At 42.6% G+C, this 15,871-nt stretch overlaps 1 protein-coding gene across 1 annotated transcript in view; it reads right to left on the reverse strand.

Annotated features, from left to right (window-relative positions):
* DUSP22 (dual specificity phosphatase 22) overlaps positions 1–15,871 on the reverse strand; it is an 83,389-nt gene that overhangs the window by 10,040 nt on the left and 57,478 nt on the right. The window contains exon 4 of the mRNA XM_014585777.2: positions 10,668–10,717. Coding sequence (XP_014441263.1) covers positions 10,668–10,717 — 50 coding nt within the window. The remainder of the gene's footprint in view (positions 1–10,667; positions 10,718–15,871) is intronic.

Raw genomic sequence — 15,871 nt, forward strand, 5'->3', positions numbered from 1 at the left:
GCTTGCCAGACAGTGAGAGACAGAGAGATAGAAAGCGAGAAATCACCCCCCTCCCCGGGGGGGATGGTCACACTGCAATCCCTTCTCCTCCATTCTCCTCTCCGGGATCTTGGGCGCGCATGCACACACGCCCGTCGTGACTTTAAGCCACTGGGTGCGGGACTAGAACCGTGGTTGACTACGTGGGAGTCCAGCGACATAGCCATTACGCTAACTGCTGGTCCCCATGATTTTTAAGCCTCTAGTCCAGGACTAGAACTGTTCACTTTACTATATGGGATCCAGCCACCTTAACTACCATACCCAAGAAGGTCATGTTCAAAGCAAACTGGAAAAGAGAAACAACCGTCCCAACAAAACAAAGCCAAACCATCTCCCTACCACTCATTATAATATAATTTCACAAAAGACTAGTTCAAACCAAAAGAAGTAAGAGACTAAAGTCTGAAAGATTGTTCTTTAAGTTGAGTACGAGAAGTCTCAGGAAAATTCAAATACACATTTTCTGGATGGTTCTCATGTCCTGCTCGGCCAGGAGAATAGCAATCAAGAATGCCAAGTCCGGGACCAGCAGAGGGCATAATGGTTATGTCACAGGATTCCCACATAATCGACCATGGTTGGGGTCCCGGACCTGGTGGCTTGAAACTCACACCAGGTGCGTGTGTATATGTGTCAAAAATCCCAAAAGGGGAATGGGGGAGAAGGGATTGCAGTGCTGGGGAGTGATTTCTGGCTTTCTGTCTCTCTGGTGAAAAAAAAAATAAAAAAAACTCTCCAAAAAAAAAAAAAAAAAAAAAAGAAAAAGAAAAAGAAAAAGAATGCCAAGTCCTGGGACAGGTGGATGGCTTGACTCCCAAGTAATCGACACTGGTTCAAGTCCTGGACCTGGCAGCTTAAAACTCATGCCAACAGTTGATGATGTAATGGTTACATTGCTGGACTACCATGTAGTTGACCATGGTTCGAGTCTCTGATCCAGCACTTTAAAACTCATGCAGAGCGGGGTCCAGCAGTTAGCATAATGGCTATGTCGCTGGACTCCCATGTAGTTGACCGCGGTTTGAGTCCCGGACCCGGCGGCTTAAACTCACGCCAGGCGCGTATGCATGTGTGCCCAAAATACCGAGAGGAGAATGGAGGAGAAGGGATTGTGGCGTGGCCATCCCCCTGGGGGGTGATTTCTCGCTTTCTGTCTCTCTGTCTCTCTCTGTCTTTCTGGAGAGCACATGCGCCCTATAGCAAAAACCTCTCCAAAAAAAGAAAAAAAAAAAAAAAAACTCACGCAGGGCACATGTGTGTGTGAGCCCAAAATCCTTAGAGGAGATCAGAGGAGAAGGGATTGCACTGTGGCCATCCCCCCTGAGGGGGCGATTTCTTGCCTTCTCTCTCTCTCTGGTGAATGCTTGTACTCTATAGCAAAAAAACAAAAACAAACAAAAAAATCTCTCTAAAGCAAAGCAAACCAAAGAAACAAAAAATGCGATGTCCTCTGGAATGGTCTGGAAGCAGGACTACAGTTGTCCAATGAGCTCTGATCTTATGAAATTGTTCTTCGATAATGAAAGCAAAAAAATATATATTAATGCAAGAAAGAGTTGAAGTATAGAAGATATTAGCTAAACTAAAGGAAAAAAAAAAAAACCAGATGGAACAAGGCAAAGAAGTTTTACTGATTTTCAAATATGAGCTCTCTGTATTGCTAAGGCTTCTTCTCCCCACAAAAACCTCAAGAAACTTAGAGACCTGCTAAAATTCTCAAACCACGAACTTTTACAAAGGGTCTGTTGTCATGATGCAACTGTATGTACTCACTCCGAGTCTGGCAAAAACCAAACTCCCTGAACGTGACAGAAAATTAAAAAAAAAAAAAAAAAAGAAAGAAAGAAAGAAAGATCATTATTCACTAATGATGTCTAACTACAAAATACTAACTTAATATATATTAAAGTAAGAATGAGAAAATATCAGTTAATATATATCCAACCATTCACTTTAAAACCTCCTACTTTACTAGACACGAAGTATATTATTTTTAGAAAGGCTTAATGTTTATTAAACTCACTTTCACTCATATCACCTCATCTACTTAGTATAAAAATTCAGTGAGCTAGGTATTTTACAGACGAGAGAGGAGAGGCTGAAAATGACTTGCTTAAGAAAGATGAGAGAGAAAGCAAAAGCTAATAAACGCTCTCAGAAACCTGAATTCACTAACCCTGGCCACATCAGCCTCTTGGGGGAACGGAACATGCAGTGTGTACGTTTGATACAAACTCTAGGAAGTTTCTAATTGGCAAAACCATGCAAAACATACCACACTGGGTCTCTGGGGTTATTACAACGCTGAGAACTTGAACTTTTACATTTCCTGACTCACGAGGTTAGGTGGTTGGGGGAACTGAGCTCAACTTTTAATATGTACTAATGTTATCTTGAACCAGGTTTCTGCATTTTAAGTTCCTGGAAGACTGAAAGGGGGGTAATTCTTGAGGATTAAGGCTAAGACAGAATATTGACCTTTTGGGGCAGTTTGCAGCGAATGAAGGTCAAGTGACATTGGTCTCAAAGGCCATTAAGAATTCCTGTTGCTGCAAGGATTTGTGGTGAAAGATTTAGAATACAAAGCATTAGATTATATTCCACATTGAAAATCATTTTGAAAATCTGTACCTAAGTTTAAAACAATAAGCAATAGTTTTCCAAAATTTATTTTGTCATTGAACAGAGGAAGTTCTGGGCATAAGGAATGAAAAGTAGCTGAGAGGCCATTTTCAATAATCTGAGACACTCAGAAGATACTTCTCAAGTGATGAATGTGATTTATCTTGCTTTTGTTAACCAAAGTACTAGCTCATGGAGCAAGATGCCCCCCAAACATGAAAGCACTGAAGAGAGGGAAAGGGACCAGCAGTTAGGGTAATGGCTATGTAGCTGGACTCCCATGTAGCTGACTGTGGTTCGAGTCCTGGACCCGGTGCCTTAAACTCATGCTGGGTGCCTGTGATGCATGCCCAAGATCCTGAGAGGAGAATGGAGGAGAAGGGATTGTGGCGTGGCCATCCTGCCTGGGGGGGTGATTTCTCGCTTTCTATCTCTCTGTGTCTCTCTGTCTCTCTGGCGAGCGCATGCGCCCTACAGCAAAGACCTCTCAAAAAAAAAAAAAAGAGAGAGAGAGAGAGAGAGAGAGGGGAAGAGTGCAGGAAATTTGGGGGGAAATGGAGAGGTAAGACACTTGTGGACACAGATAAGGTTTACTGTCTGTCGACGACGACGTATATGGTGGTCCCAACTGGGCTGGACTGAGGTGTATATCATGCTGGGTAAAGTCTCTTCACAATCTAAATGATGTATAGAGATTTAATGTATGAATATAATAAAAAATATATAAAGAAAAAAAAGAATAGTTATCTTCTGAACAACTATACTAGCTGATTAAACAGAAAACAGACATTATTGTCGGTCCCTAATATTTGGTGAGTAATAACTGCAAGTTACTCTGAGTGAGGCAGGTCATGATAGCCAAGTGTTTTGACTTCTTTTTTCTTTTCTTTTTTTTTTTTTTTGAGAGATTTTTGCTATAGGGCATGGGCACTCGCTGGAGAGACAGAGAGAGACTGAAAGACAAAAAGGAAGAAATCATTCCCCAGGGAGAGAAGGACGGCCATGCCAAAATCCTTTCTCCTGCACTCTCCCCTTGGGATTTTGGCCACACCAGCACACATGCCCGGTGTGAGTTTAAACCTCCAGGTCCGGGATTTGAACTGTGGTTCAGTATGTGGGAGTCCAATATCGTAACCATTATGCTATCTGCTGGTCCCAGTGTTCTGACTTCTGACTGCTAAATTTAGGTTACTCATTTTATTATGCCATAAAAGCACGCTCACCATTAAAAAGTATGCATGTTTTTCCTTTCTCTTTTTCGCTTTTTAAAATTGCCACAGGGTGCATGTGCTTGCCAAAGAAAAATGGGGAAAAAGAAAGGGGGAGAGGGAGAAAGCTCCCACCAATGGGGTGTGGTCATACTGCAATCCCTTCTCCATTTCTCTATCTGGTTGGGATTTGGGGCACCCATGTACATATGCCTAGCATGATTTTCAATCTGCCAGGGCCAGGATTCAAACTGTGGCCAGCCCTGTGGGATCTGGCTCCCTAAAGTACTAGCTCATGAAGCAAGATGTCCCCCCAAACATGAATGCTTTTCAATAGGACACTTGCCGTGAGTAAAGAAAAGGCTCTTTTTATTTTTTTTTTCATTTTAAGCATATTTATTTGTTGTGGGAAAGGCACTTCTTTTTTCTTTCTTTCTTTCTTTCTTTGTTTTTTTTTTTTTTTGAGAGGTTTTCGCTATAGGGTGCGTGCGCTTGCCAGAAAGACAGAGAGAGCTAGAGAGATAGAAAGCAAGAAATCACCCCCAGGGGGGATGGCCATGCCGCAATCCATTCTCCTCCCAGGATCTTGGGCACCCACGCACACATGCCCGGCGTGAGTTTAAGCTAGCCTGCTTCCGGGACTTGAACCACGGTCGACTACATGGGAGTCCAGCGACATAGTCATTACGCTAACTGCTGGTCCCGGGAAGGCACCTTTTAATAGGGTCTTATGCCACAATCCTCCTCAGCTTTCCCAGTCAGCCAGGATCACAGGGCTGCATGTGCCTGGTATGAACAGGTCAACCTCCACTCCCAATCTTGCGTATGGTTCCTGTAATATAGAGCAGCGTGCTACTGCTTTGCCACTATGGCTGGCCCATATGCTATCTCTCTCTCTCTCTCTCAGTTTATTTTATTTTATTGATTTCTTCCATGAATGACAGAGAGCCAGACAGACAGACAGATGGAAATAGAGAGACAGACAGAAATAGAGAGATCACTTACAGTGCTTATACACCCAGCCTCAGCCAGCCCCAGATCATGGGCAGAGGTGCCCAGTAAACTCAAGAAAGTCTCAGGATGTGAACCTAGAGCCCTCCAGTGTGGGTCAGCCTCAAAGAGCATCATATTTTACTGCTGCCCATGGTCTGCCCCAGGTATCTCTCTCTCTCTTTTTTTTTGCTATAGGGTGTGTGCGCTCGCCAGAAAGACAGAGAGAGACAGAGAGACAGAAAGTGAGAAATCACCCCCCAGAGGGGATGGCCACACCGCAATCCCTTCTCCTCCATCCTCCTCTCGGGATCTTGGGCACGCATGCACACGTGCCTGGCGTGAGTTTAAGCCACTGTGTCCGGGACTCGAACCACAGTCAACTACATGGGGTTTCAGTGACATAGCCATTATGTTAACTGCTAGTCCCTCCTAAAAACCCCAGCATGTTCAAGGTTTCAAACTCAGCTCCACAATCTCCATATAACTTCAGTTTGGCAAAGAAATATTTATAGAATGGGCCAAAAGCCTCACTCATCTATAAGCCTTGCTGTTACTAAAAGGTTAAAGTTAAAGGTTTCTCTAAAGAATCATACCAGTGCTGGGGCCAACAAGTGGTGTGGTGATTAAGGGTAGCGGACTCCCATATGACTGACTGCGGTTCGAGTCCCAGACCCAGCGGCTTGCTTTCTCACTTTCTCTCTCTCTGTCCTTCCCTGGTGAAACTAGAAATAAATAAATAAAGTTAAATAAAAAAAATTCTTATAAAAGGAATCATACCAGTGTCTATGAATATAACTCCCAATGGTAAAATGCCTACCCTTTCTAATTTTTACCAAGTTATGGCCTCGACCTCCTTTTCTATTGGACGGAGAAGTCTTACTGCTGTAGAACTGCACTGGACACAGACGCTTAAGCACATTCTCTGGACACCGGCCCCAAACACAGCGCTGCAGCACTGGCCTGCACCTCCTGGACCTCGGGTCCCCCCACACTTTCATCCAGATACAAGGAGACGGTTATAAAGGTGAGCCACAAAACTTAACAGGGCCTCTTCACGTTATTTGGCACAGAAGAGAACTACAGGGTCATCAGGAAAGTCATGACATAATGATCTGTTTTTCTATGCAAAAATACATCATTACTTTCCTGATGACCCAATAATTAGAATTTATGGGATGGTCCTGCACCCCAGGGACCAGGTTTAGGTTTTTTTTTTTTTTTTAATTTTTTTAGAGGTTTTTGCCACAGGGCGCATGTGCTCGCCAGAGAGACAAAAAGTGAGAAATCACCCCCTGGGGGGATGGCCACACCGCAATCTCTTCTCCTCCATTCTCCTCTTGGGATCTTGGGCACGCACATACATGTGCCTGGCGTGAGTTTAAGCCACTGGGTCTGGGACTCAAACTGCAATCAACTACATGGGAGTCCAGTGACACAGCCATTATGCTAACTGCTGGTCCCTAGGTTGGTTTTGACAGAAGATTTAAATTGACTCATGAGATTTGGAATCCATAAAAGAAGTGGCTGGATCCTCTGTCTCCTTGTCCTTCTGTTTAAATGTCTTTTGAGTAACTGAAGCAGGCTTCCTGGATATCTGAACTTGTTGTTTCAACTATGCTTTCTGTAACTGTGAAGATAACTCTGAATAGAATAAAAATATACTCTTATTTTCAAAAGTACCTAGAGTTTGTAGAGAACACGTGCATATATATGAACTTGTCTCACAAAATCTTGAAGTCAGGCATTTTTCAGATGAGAGAACTGAGGTAAAGATGGGTTGAAATGACTTGCCTGAGGCAGGTAAATCTAATTTTAAATGGGAGATTTCTGACATCTCCATCGACTGTATTATTTCCCAAAGTGCAGGGATAACTAACATTTAAATCAGGTCATTGTTGGGGACATCGAAGACAGACTTCAGCTCCTGCAAAGATGTGAGGTCACTCACCAACGAGTGTGAACACCTGCTCTGACAAGAGATGTCCAGAATGGGTCATAAGAGATTCTTCTAAATAATCAGACAGTACCAGTCAGTATTGATAAGTTCAACAGCATGTTAGAATCTCAGTCTGAGATAAGAACAAAGCAACCAATCTAAAAATAGCCACCAAAACATGGGCAGAAGATTGCTGTGGTCTTCAGAGAAAGGCAGTGGCTCATTTCCTTCCGTATACACCATGCCCTTCCAACCACTTCTGTTTCTTGACACGACTAGTAACCAAGGAAGTTCTCTAATGCTTCTTCCCCTCTTTCCAGGCCTGGGGTACTACTTTGTTTTCCTAGTAAAATCCTTCTTCCACCATTCTCAATCTTTAAGATTGATCGCTCCGTTAAATATCTATCTAGAGCCAGTGTGGAGATAAAGCCCTGTGAAAACACATGGAGGTGGGGGACCAGCAGTTGGCGTAATGGCTATGTCACTGGACTCCCATGTAGTCGACCGTGGTTTGAAGCCTGGACCCGGTGGCTTAAACTCACGCCGGGTGGATGTGCGTGCGTGCCCAAGATCCCGAGAGGAGAATGGAGGAGAAGGGATTGCGGTGTGGCCATTCCCCCTGGGGGGTGATTTCTCACTTTCTATCTCTCTGTCTCTCTCTGTCTGTCAAGTGAGCACACGCACCCTATAGCAAAAACCTCTCAAACAAACAAACAAACAAAACATGGGGGTGGGAGGATGCCTTCAAAAATTTCATGGAAAACATATATTGTGAAAAATTAGGCATAGATTTCAAATTCCTCTGTCTCCCAAATAGACTCATATTTTAATTCCATTTTCCACAAACTTTTGCATCCCAAATAAACTCATATTTTAATTCCATTTTCCACAAACTTTGTGAAGTCTCCTATTTGCCCCAACTTCCCATTTACCTTACTTTGATCTAACTCTACTGTCCCTTGTCCTACCACCTTATCCTTCCCTATATCAACCATCTGACTCTAGCTATATGTGTTTTTCAGACAGATAGATCTCACAAAGTGACAGTACAACCTGCGATTCCTTTGCTCTCCAGAAGTTAGGTTAGCTGATGTTTCCAGTGTATGATGACTTTCAGAGAATTCTGACAGTTGGGATACTAAATACAAGAGTATAGCCCTAGTTAGGTGCTACTTTATAGTATGTTCATTCTATTCACTGAGGTTTATGCCTAAAGTCAGACTTGTGTTCATGGATATGTACATATCAGCTGTGCTTGCTGTTGAAAATATTTAGATTTATTAAGATATTTAGTGAAACAATAAAATGGGGGAGGCATAGAAAGCACCAATAGATACCAGACACAGTGTGGGAGGAGGGTGGGAGATGGCAGAGGGTGAGATAGGGAATCAAGAATGGGGAAAAAGGCAAAATATACAGAAAACAAGAAATGGAAAATGATTTGTTGACAATAACACAAGGTTAGCTGATGTTTCCAGTGTATGATGACTTTCAGACAATTCTGACAGTTGGGATACTAAATACAAGAGTATGTTCTCTGAACTGCCGATGGGTAGGCTTTGTATGCACTAGTGCTTGGAGCTATGAATGATGAATACTGACAACCCTGTGGAGACTCCAATTCACAAATAGCACTACAATGTATAACTCCCCAGACAAAATGCAATAACGTTTCATTTTAGGAGTGTCCTTGGTCTTTCACCTCTAACACACAGCACCAAGGCCAAGCAGAGCATCAAAGGCTGAACTCAGCTTGTGCACTGAGTGGCTCAGTACTTTACTTCTGCCCCAGTTTTTCACTCTGCAAGGGTTAATCCATGCATCAGGAAAACTAAGTAAGATACTCCACACCATGGTCTTTTTGGGTCACTTCTGGACAGCCAAGAGTGAATGTTAAAGCTGTAGGTTGGGCCAGCCAGTAGCTTAGTGGTTAAGGCAGCTGGATCCCACATGGCCAATGGCATGATTTGAGTTCTAAACCTGGTGGTTTGAAAAGCATGCCAAGTATCAATACATGTACATGCGTGACCAAAATCCTGAAAGGAGGGAGAATGGAGGAGAAGGGATTGGAGGATGACCATCACCATGGGGGTGGGTGGGGTGACTTCTTACTTTTGTCTCTCTCTCTCTCTCTTTTTCTCCTCGGTGGTGAGCACACATGTTCTTTGGCAAAAAAGAAAAAAAAAAAAGAAAACTTTAGCTGCCACAGGTCCTAGAGCTTTGCTCCCCTATCCCACCAAAACCTAATCCTACTGGTCTCTATGAATGCTGTAATGTGGAAAAGTCAGCAATTACTAAACTCTTTCTAGGACAGAGTTAAAGCGACATGAAATGCTCTGTGAGGCTGATCCACATGGGAAGGTTCTGGGTTCGTGTCCAAGGACCTCCCTGAATACGTGGACACATTCAAGCTCAAAATCTGGGGCTGGTCTGAGGGTGCGGTCGACTGCAGCAAGATCCTGCTGAGGGGGCTTTCTGTCTCTCTCTCTCTGTCTTGCTCATGAAAGAATTAAATAAAGAAACAGCAAAAAAATGACATCGAAGATTTATTCAGCTTTGAATAAACAGAAGAGTGGACCTTCCTAAACCAGGAAGATTTATTCAGACCTTTCTCAGACTGATTTTAGAAGTATATCATCCCGGGGCTGGGAGGTGGCATGGTGGTTAAGGGCACTGGACTCCCACATGGCTGACCATGGTTCATGTCCCGGCTTGCTTTCTCACTCTCCCCCACCTTCTCTCTCACTCAGTCCCTCTCTCATAAAATAAATAAATAAAATAATGTTTTAAAGAATTATTTATTTTGATTTTACTTATTTCTTCATTTATTTTAATTTGATGAGAGAGAGAGAGTGTGAGAGAAAGTAAGCCACCAGGTCCGGGATTCTAACTGTGGTCTGCCCTGTGGGAGTGTCCAGCACCTTAACCACCATGCCACCTGCTGGTCCCAAAAATAATTCTTTAAAAAAAAAAAAAAAAGAAGTACATCACCCTACATGGTAACCCCTAACTCTATGTGGATACTGAGCACCTGAAACGTAAATGGTCCTCATTGTGGTGAGTGGGTCAGTGTAAATCAGCATACCAGATTTCTGAGACTCAGCATGAAGAAAAGGATGTACCATATCTCATTAATTTTTAAATTTTGGATCTACGATGTTGGGTAAAATAAAAGAATGAATGTTGCCTGTTTCTTTTTTGTTCTTTTTAAAATGCAGCTCCTAGAAACTTTGAAATTACTTGTGTGGCTTACATATATGGCTTTGAGGGGTCTTTCTGTCTCTCTCTCTGTCTTGCTCATGAAATAATTAAATAAAGAAATAGAAAAAAAATGATATTGAAGATTTATTCAGCTTTGAAAAAAAAAAGTGTGGACCTTCCTAAACCAGGAAGATTTATTCAGATCTTTCTCAGACTGATTTTAGGAGTGTATCATCCCAAGGCTGGGAGGTGGCATGGTGGTTAAGGGTGCTGGACTCCCACACGGCTGTCATTCTATTTCTATTGGATAGCTCTGTGTAGACAAAACCCAACAGCCTCTTTAAGGGTTTACTTCTAGGGGAAAGATGAGCACTCTACCAGCACTGTTCACGGTGTCTTTTGTAAACATTTGTCCCTTCTGTGGACATCCCATCGTAACAATGGAAGGACCAGCAAACAACTAAATGGCTCTAGATACAGCTTGGCTCTGGCTTGGTCAGCACTGACCTTTGTAGCCTCATGTTCCCCTCCCTGGGACAGTTGTATCCAAGGACACCAAGAGTCCCATACACTCTGATGAGTTCACATTTCTTTAATAATTTGACTTTACAGTCCTGTAATCATTTTAACATTTCTAAATAATACAGGAAAAAAAAAAAACTTACAGGTTTTGAGACGGTGAATCTGCTGCTGGAATGCACAGATATTTAACTCCCTGTAGAATGATAAAAATAAATAAATAAATAAATAGGAAATGCATAGATGATACTCAGCAGAGAAAAGTATTTAAAGGAACCATTTACTCAGGTCAAAAAATGAAAAATAAAAAGGAGAAGTTTTTCACTCATCTTTTGTTGCCAAGGAAGTGGGGGGGGGGAATTCTTTAATTAAGGTTCCTGGTTATTTTCCATGACATGCACACAAATATTCTTGCTTTATTTTTTGCAAACAGCTTGAGACAAAATTTAAAGTTTGCATAAAAAAAAGTGAAATAATTGAGTATTTTTCATAAGTGCCAACGAGTTTCAAAACTGTTGTTATCTCAGGTGCTTGTTCATATTTTGTTTATATTTCATTCAGGGTTCTGAATTTCAAAAGGGAAGCGCTATTAGTAAAAACTTAACAATGACTGAAAACTATAACATCATGTTACAGCTTTCTATAGTAATTTCAGAATCATGACTACTACAATTTCACTGATACAGACAGGAGCTTTACACCCTGGAAACAGTTTGCTTCCTAACGTCAACAAGTGGAAAAACTGAATTGAACTCTAAGTTTCTTTTGGTGCCCAAAATGTTGAAATTCATGCATAGGTTTTTCGTAAAAGCCATTTTCCATAAACTTTTTGAAGACTCCCCTCATATTTTGCTTGCGTTTCGGAACAGTGAAAGTGTGTGTACCAAACTCACAAATTTTTTTTTTTTTAAAAAGAAGAACGCCTCAATTTGAAAAAAAATGAACTTCATAAACTCCTCTATGAAAATCTAAAAAACGTTGATGTAGAATCATGCTGCAAAAATCATGCTGAGTTTTATAAAAAACTTGGTTGTTTCTTCTTTGCAGAGATGGAAAGTACAGTTCAGGGTAGCCTGTGGCCTAGTGGTGTAGGGGATTGGATGCTCTGTAGTCAACTGCACGGTTTGAGAACTGGACCTGGCAGTTTGAAAAACACTCTGAGTGCATGTACAAGCGCGTCCTAAATCTTGACAAAGGGAGAAATGGAAAAGGAACTGCGATGTGACCATTCCCCATGAGGGATGCTTTTTCCTACTCTCTTACTCACTGTGTCTCTGTCTCTCTCTCGCTAGTGCATATGCCCTCTGGAAAATTTAAAAATAAAACAAAAACAAACAAAAGAAAGTATAGTTCAAAAAGTCGTAAATGTTAAGAAAAAATATAAAATATAGGGACCAGCAGTTAGTATAATGGCTATGTCGCTGGACTCCCATGTAGTCGACCGCAGTTTGTGCCCTGGACCCGGTGGCTTAAAACTCATGTTGGGTGCATGTGCATGCATGCCCAAGATCCCAAGAGGAGAATGGAGGAGAAGGGACTGTGGCGTGGCCATCTCCCCTGGGGGGTGATTTCTCACTTTCTGTCTCTCTATCTCTCTCTGTTTGTCTGATGAGCACACATGTCCTATAGCAAAAACAAACAAACAAACAAGCAAAAAAACCTCTCCAAAAATATATATATATCTATATAAAATATAAAATATAAAAATCTTAGTGACATTTACAAGGGACTATGGCTTATGAAAATCTACATGAGTCTCTCTCTCTCTCCTTCTCTCTCTCTTTTTTTTTTTTTTTTGGTTTGTGCCACAGAGCATGTGCACTTACCAGAGAGAAGGAAAGTGAGAAATCACCCTCAAGGGGTATGGTCACCCTGTAATCTCTAGTGCTCCATTTTCCTCTCGGGATTTTGGGTGTACACACATAAATGCCCAGCATGATTTTCAGTCTGCCGGGTCCAAGATTCAAACTGTAGTTGGCCATTTGGAAGCTCAGCCCCTTAACCCGCCACACTGCCTGCTGGTCCCAGATGAACCATTTTTAAGCCCTCCCTTTTCTTTTTCAACGTTTATTCATTTATTTCTTCTATGAGCTAGAGAAACAGAAGAAGAGACAGACAGAGAGAAAGAACCCCCCAAAGGGTCTTGAACCACCACTGACCCTGGCATCAGTCAGCCCCATATTATAAGCATGCACATGGCTGACACAGTCAAGAGGTTTCTGGAAGTTAACCTGAAACCTTTGCCTACTGGGTCACCTTTGCAGAACTTTGAGTTTTTTTGACATGTGTCATCATTAGGTCCCGAACCCTTTCTTTTCTCAATTATCTAATCTCATAGAATCTAGGCAACAGGAGACAAGCACATCCGAAACTAGAAATTAACCAGCCTGAGAGTAAAAGAATAGATATGTAGAACAGTGTTAAAGAAAACCACAAATCACCCAGAACATAAAGTTATAAAACAACTTGTCTTCTCAAATTATTTGAAAAATGTTGCAATTTTTTTCCTAAACTTTTACTGTTGACTCTCTCATAAGGATCTTACAAGGAACATTTAAATTTGTGGCTACCCCGAATCCTTCCATACCTCCACACTGTGTTAATTCCTCACATTGTGAATCCAACTTTTCCAATACAGAAGCCACCTAAGTCCATTTGATGGCCTCCTTTGCAATGACAATACAGACTCAGCACCTAGTGTCACTGATCTGACACTCCCAAAGGCAGGTTCAGGACCACTGAGCAGGATATAGGAAGAGATGGGTGGGCAGGGAGCTGGTGCTTTGTGGGTGTTGGTGAGGCAGAGTTGGCATAGGCTCTAGGGGTCGTCCCTGAACTTCAGCTTAAAGCTCTTTTCAGAAAATCATGAGCTTTCAGCTCTCTCTCAATAAGCTCCTGCCTATTGAAACTAACACAGAATGAGATCTGTTGTACACCTAAGACCCAATGATATAACTCCTCCTTCCCATCATCCACAATGAGAGGTCAGGGAAAAACATTTTTCCTGCATAGTTTCCACACATTTCTTTTCCAGCTTTGAGTCACTCACTACGTCTTTGAATAAAGGCTCCTTTGGGTCCTGAAGAAGAGTTGTACTGCTATTTCTCCATATGCGAACATCCTACTTCAGGCCAAAGGGACTTAGCTCTTCCAAGTGTTGCAAGGATCAGCTGGTAAAAGAGGAAAGCGAAGCCACAGATTTCCCCTCCTTTGACTTCCACTTCGTCATCTCTAATTGCCTCTTTTTGTCTCTATCTTCATTTTCCCTGAACTCTGGAGGCTGTGCTCTGCTGGGAATTTGGAACGGTTGTCTGAAAGTCTAAAGCCCTTCCAAATCTGAGCAGTATCATAGCCAAAGGGCAAGAAAGTCAAAGAGGAAATGATACTGCAGTATCAGGGAGGGCAATGGAAGATACTAGAGACAGTACAGAGGAGTAATAGCGGGTGGGTCATAGGGGGTGAGAGAGAGAGAGCATGGGGGAAAAAACAACATATTTAATAGACACAAAAATTAAAAGCTATCCACTGATGAGAATGCATACAGTTCTGTCTTTATTTGACTAATATGCACTGTATTCATGCTGGGGAAAAGCATGTTGTACACTGTAAAGATGTATAGTGATTAAATGTAAATTTAGAAAAATATTTAAAAATTCGGGGCCAGCAAGAGGCATGGTGGTTGAGGTGCTGGATTCCCACATGGCCAACCATGGTTTAAGTCCCAGACCTGGTGACTTGCTTTCTCACTTTCCCCTTTTCTCGCACTCCTTCTCCCTCTGTCTCTTTGGTCAAATTAAAAAATAACTAATAATAACAAGTGAATAAATAATCATAAAAATATTAAAAAAGAAAGAAAAGAAAAAGAAAAAAAATGCAGAAGAGTAATTTCGCTCCCTCAGCTATGGTTAGCGTCCTCCAAAAATTCACGTGTCGAGACACTGTAATGGCATTAAGAGAGTTAAAACTTGACCCAATTATGCTATCCAAAAGTGGAGCCTTTGGCATTAAGGTCATTAAATCAGAATCTCCATAATTAAGTGAGTTTTTTTTTTTTTTGAGAGGTTTTTGCTATAGGGCACATGCGCTCACCAGAAAGACAGAGAGAGAGAGAAAGTGAAAAATCACTCCCCAGGGGGGATGGCCACGTTGCAATCCCTTCTCCTCCATTCTCCTCTTGGGATCTTGGACACGCATGCACACACGCCCAGTGTGAGTTTAAGCCACCGGGTCCGGGACTCTAACTGCGGTCTGCTACATGGGAGTCCAGCAACATAGCCATTACTCTAACTGCTGGTCCCGTGATTAAGTGCGTTTATAAGGAGTGGGAATGAGAACAGAACAGAGGCTCACCTACAATACTGCCCTGCTCTGGCCCTCATGATGCAGTCAAAATTTCCATCAGATATGGCCCCTAGACCTTGGACTGCCAAACTGTGTGACAGGGAGAGGGGGAGAGAGAGAGAGAGGGAGGGGAGTGAGAAGTCACCCCCTAGGGGGATGGCCACATCACAATCCCTTCTCCTCCAATCTCCTCTCTGGATCTTAGGCAGATACGCACATGCATCCAGTGTGTTTTTCAGGCAGCTGGGCCTAGGATCAAATTGTGCCATTGACCATGTCGGACCTGGCTGCTTTGACCACATCACTGCAGGCCCTACCTATTTTCTATAAATCACCCAGTCTCAGGTATTTCTGTTAGCAACGCAGTAGCAGACTAAGATCCCTTTCCTCCACAGAGGCCAGGTCTATTGTGTAGACACATACACTTAGCATTGCTATGGTCACCACTGAAGTGACTCACTTACATTTTATCTTCTACTCTTCAGTGAGCGTTGGCCGTAGATCTGGGCCAGCAGCTTGTGAAATTCTTTCCTCCCACACGCTTCCTCCAACCTCCTTTCAGGCCATTACTCCCAGAGGGACCAAAAGGATCCTCAAGTTTCCACCTTCCCTTCTACCGCCATCTTCAGTTTCAGCAACTTAAACCAAGCAAAGACACAGAAGTGCATCCCCTCTAAGAACGTAAATGCCTGCCTGCCACAAATGTTGACCGGCAGACACTTTATTCTAGTGGAACCTAAAATCAGCCCAGTCCTTATACCGGGAAGAAAGGAAAACAAGGAAGGTAGGAGAGACAATGGGCAGAGAGTAGGTTCAAGTTCTTCGCTTATTATGCGCATTTGCCACCAAGAGCCCCAGCAATGTGTGTGGAAAGCACTGTACTTCCTGAGGCAGTCCCCAGATGAGGCCACATCCCTCTTGCCGATGCAGTCAGCCCCAAGAGGAAAGAACACCTCTCCAGGTGAGTATGAGAATCTTTGCACCACAGGAAGATGGTAAAGGGTTCCCC

This window comes from Tupaia chinensis, unplaced genomic scaffold, assembly GCF_000334495.1.
Source record: "Tupaia chinensis unplaced genomic scaffold, TupChi_1.0 Scaffold000090_1, whole genome shotgun sequence".
Lineage (NCBI taxonomy): Eukaryota > Metazoa > Chordata > Mammalia > Scandentia > Tupaiidae > Tupaia > Tupaia belangeri.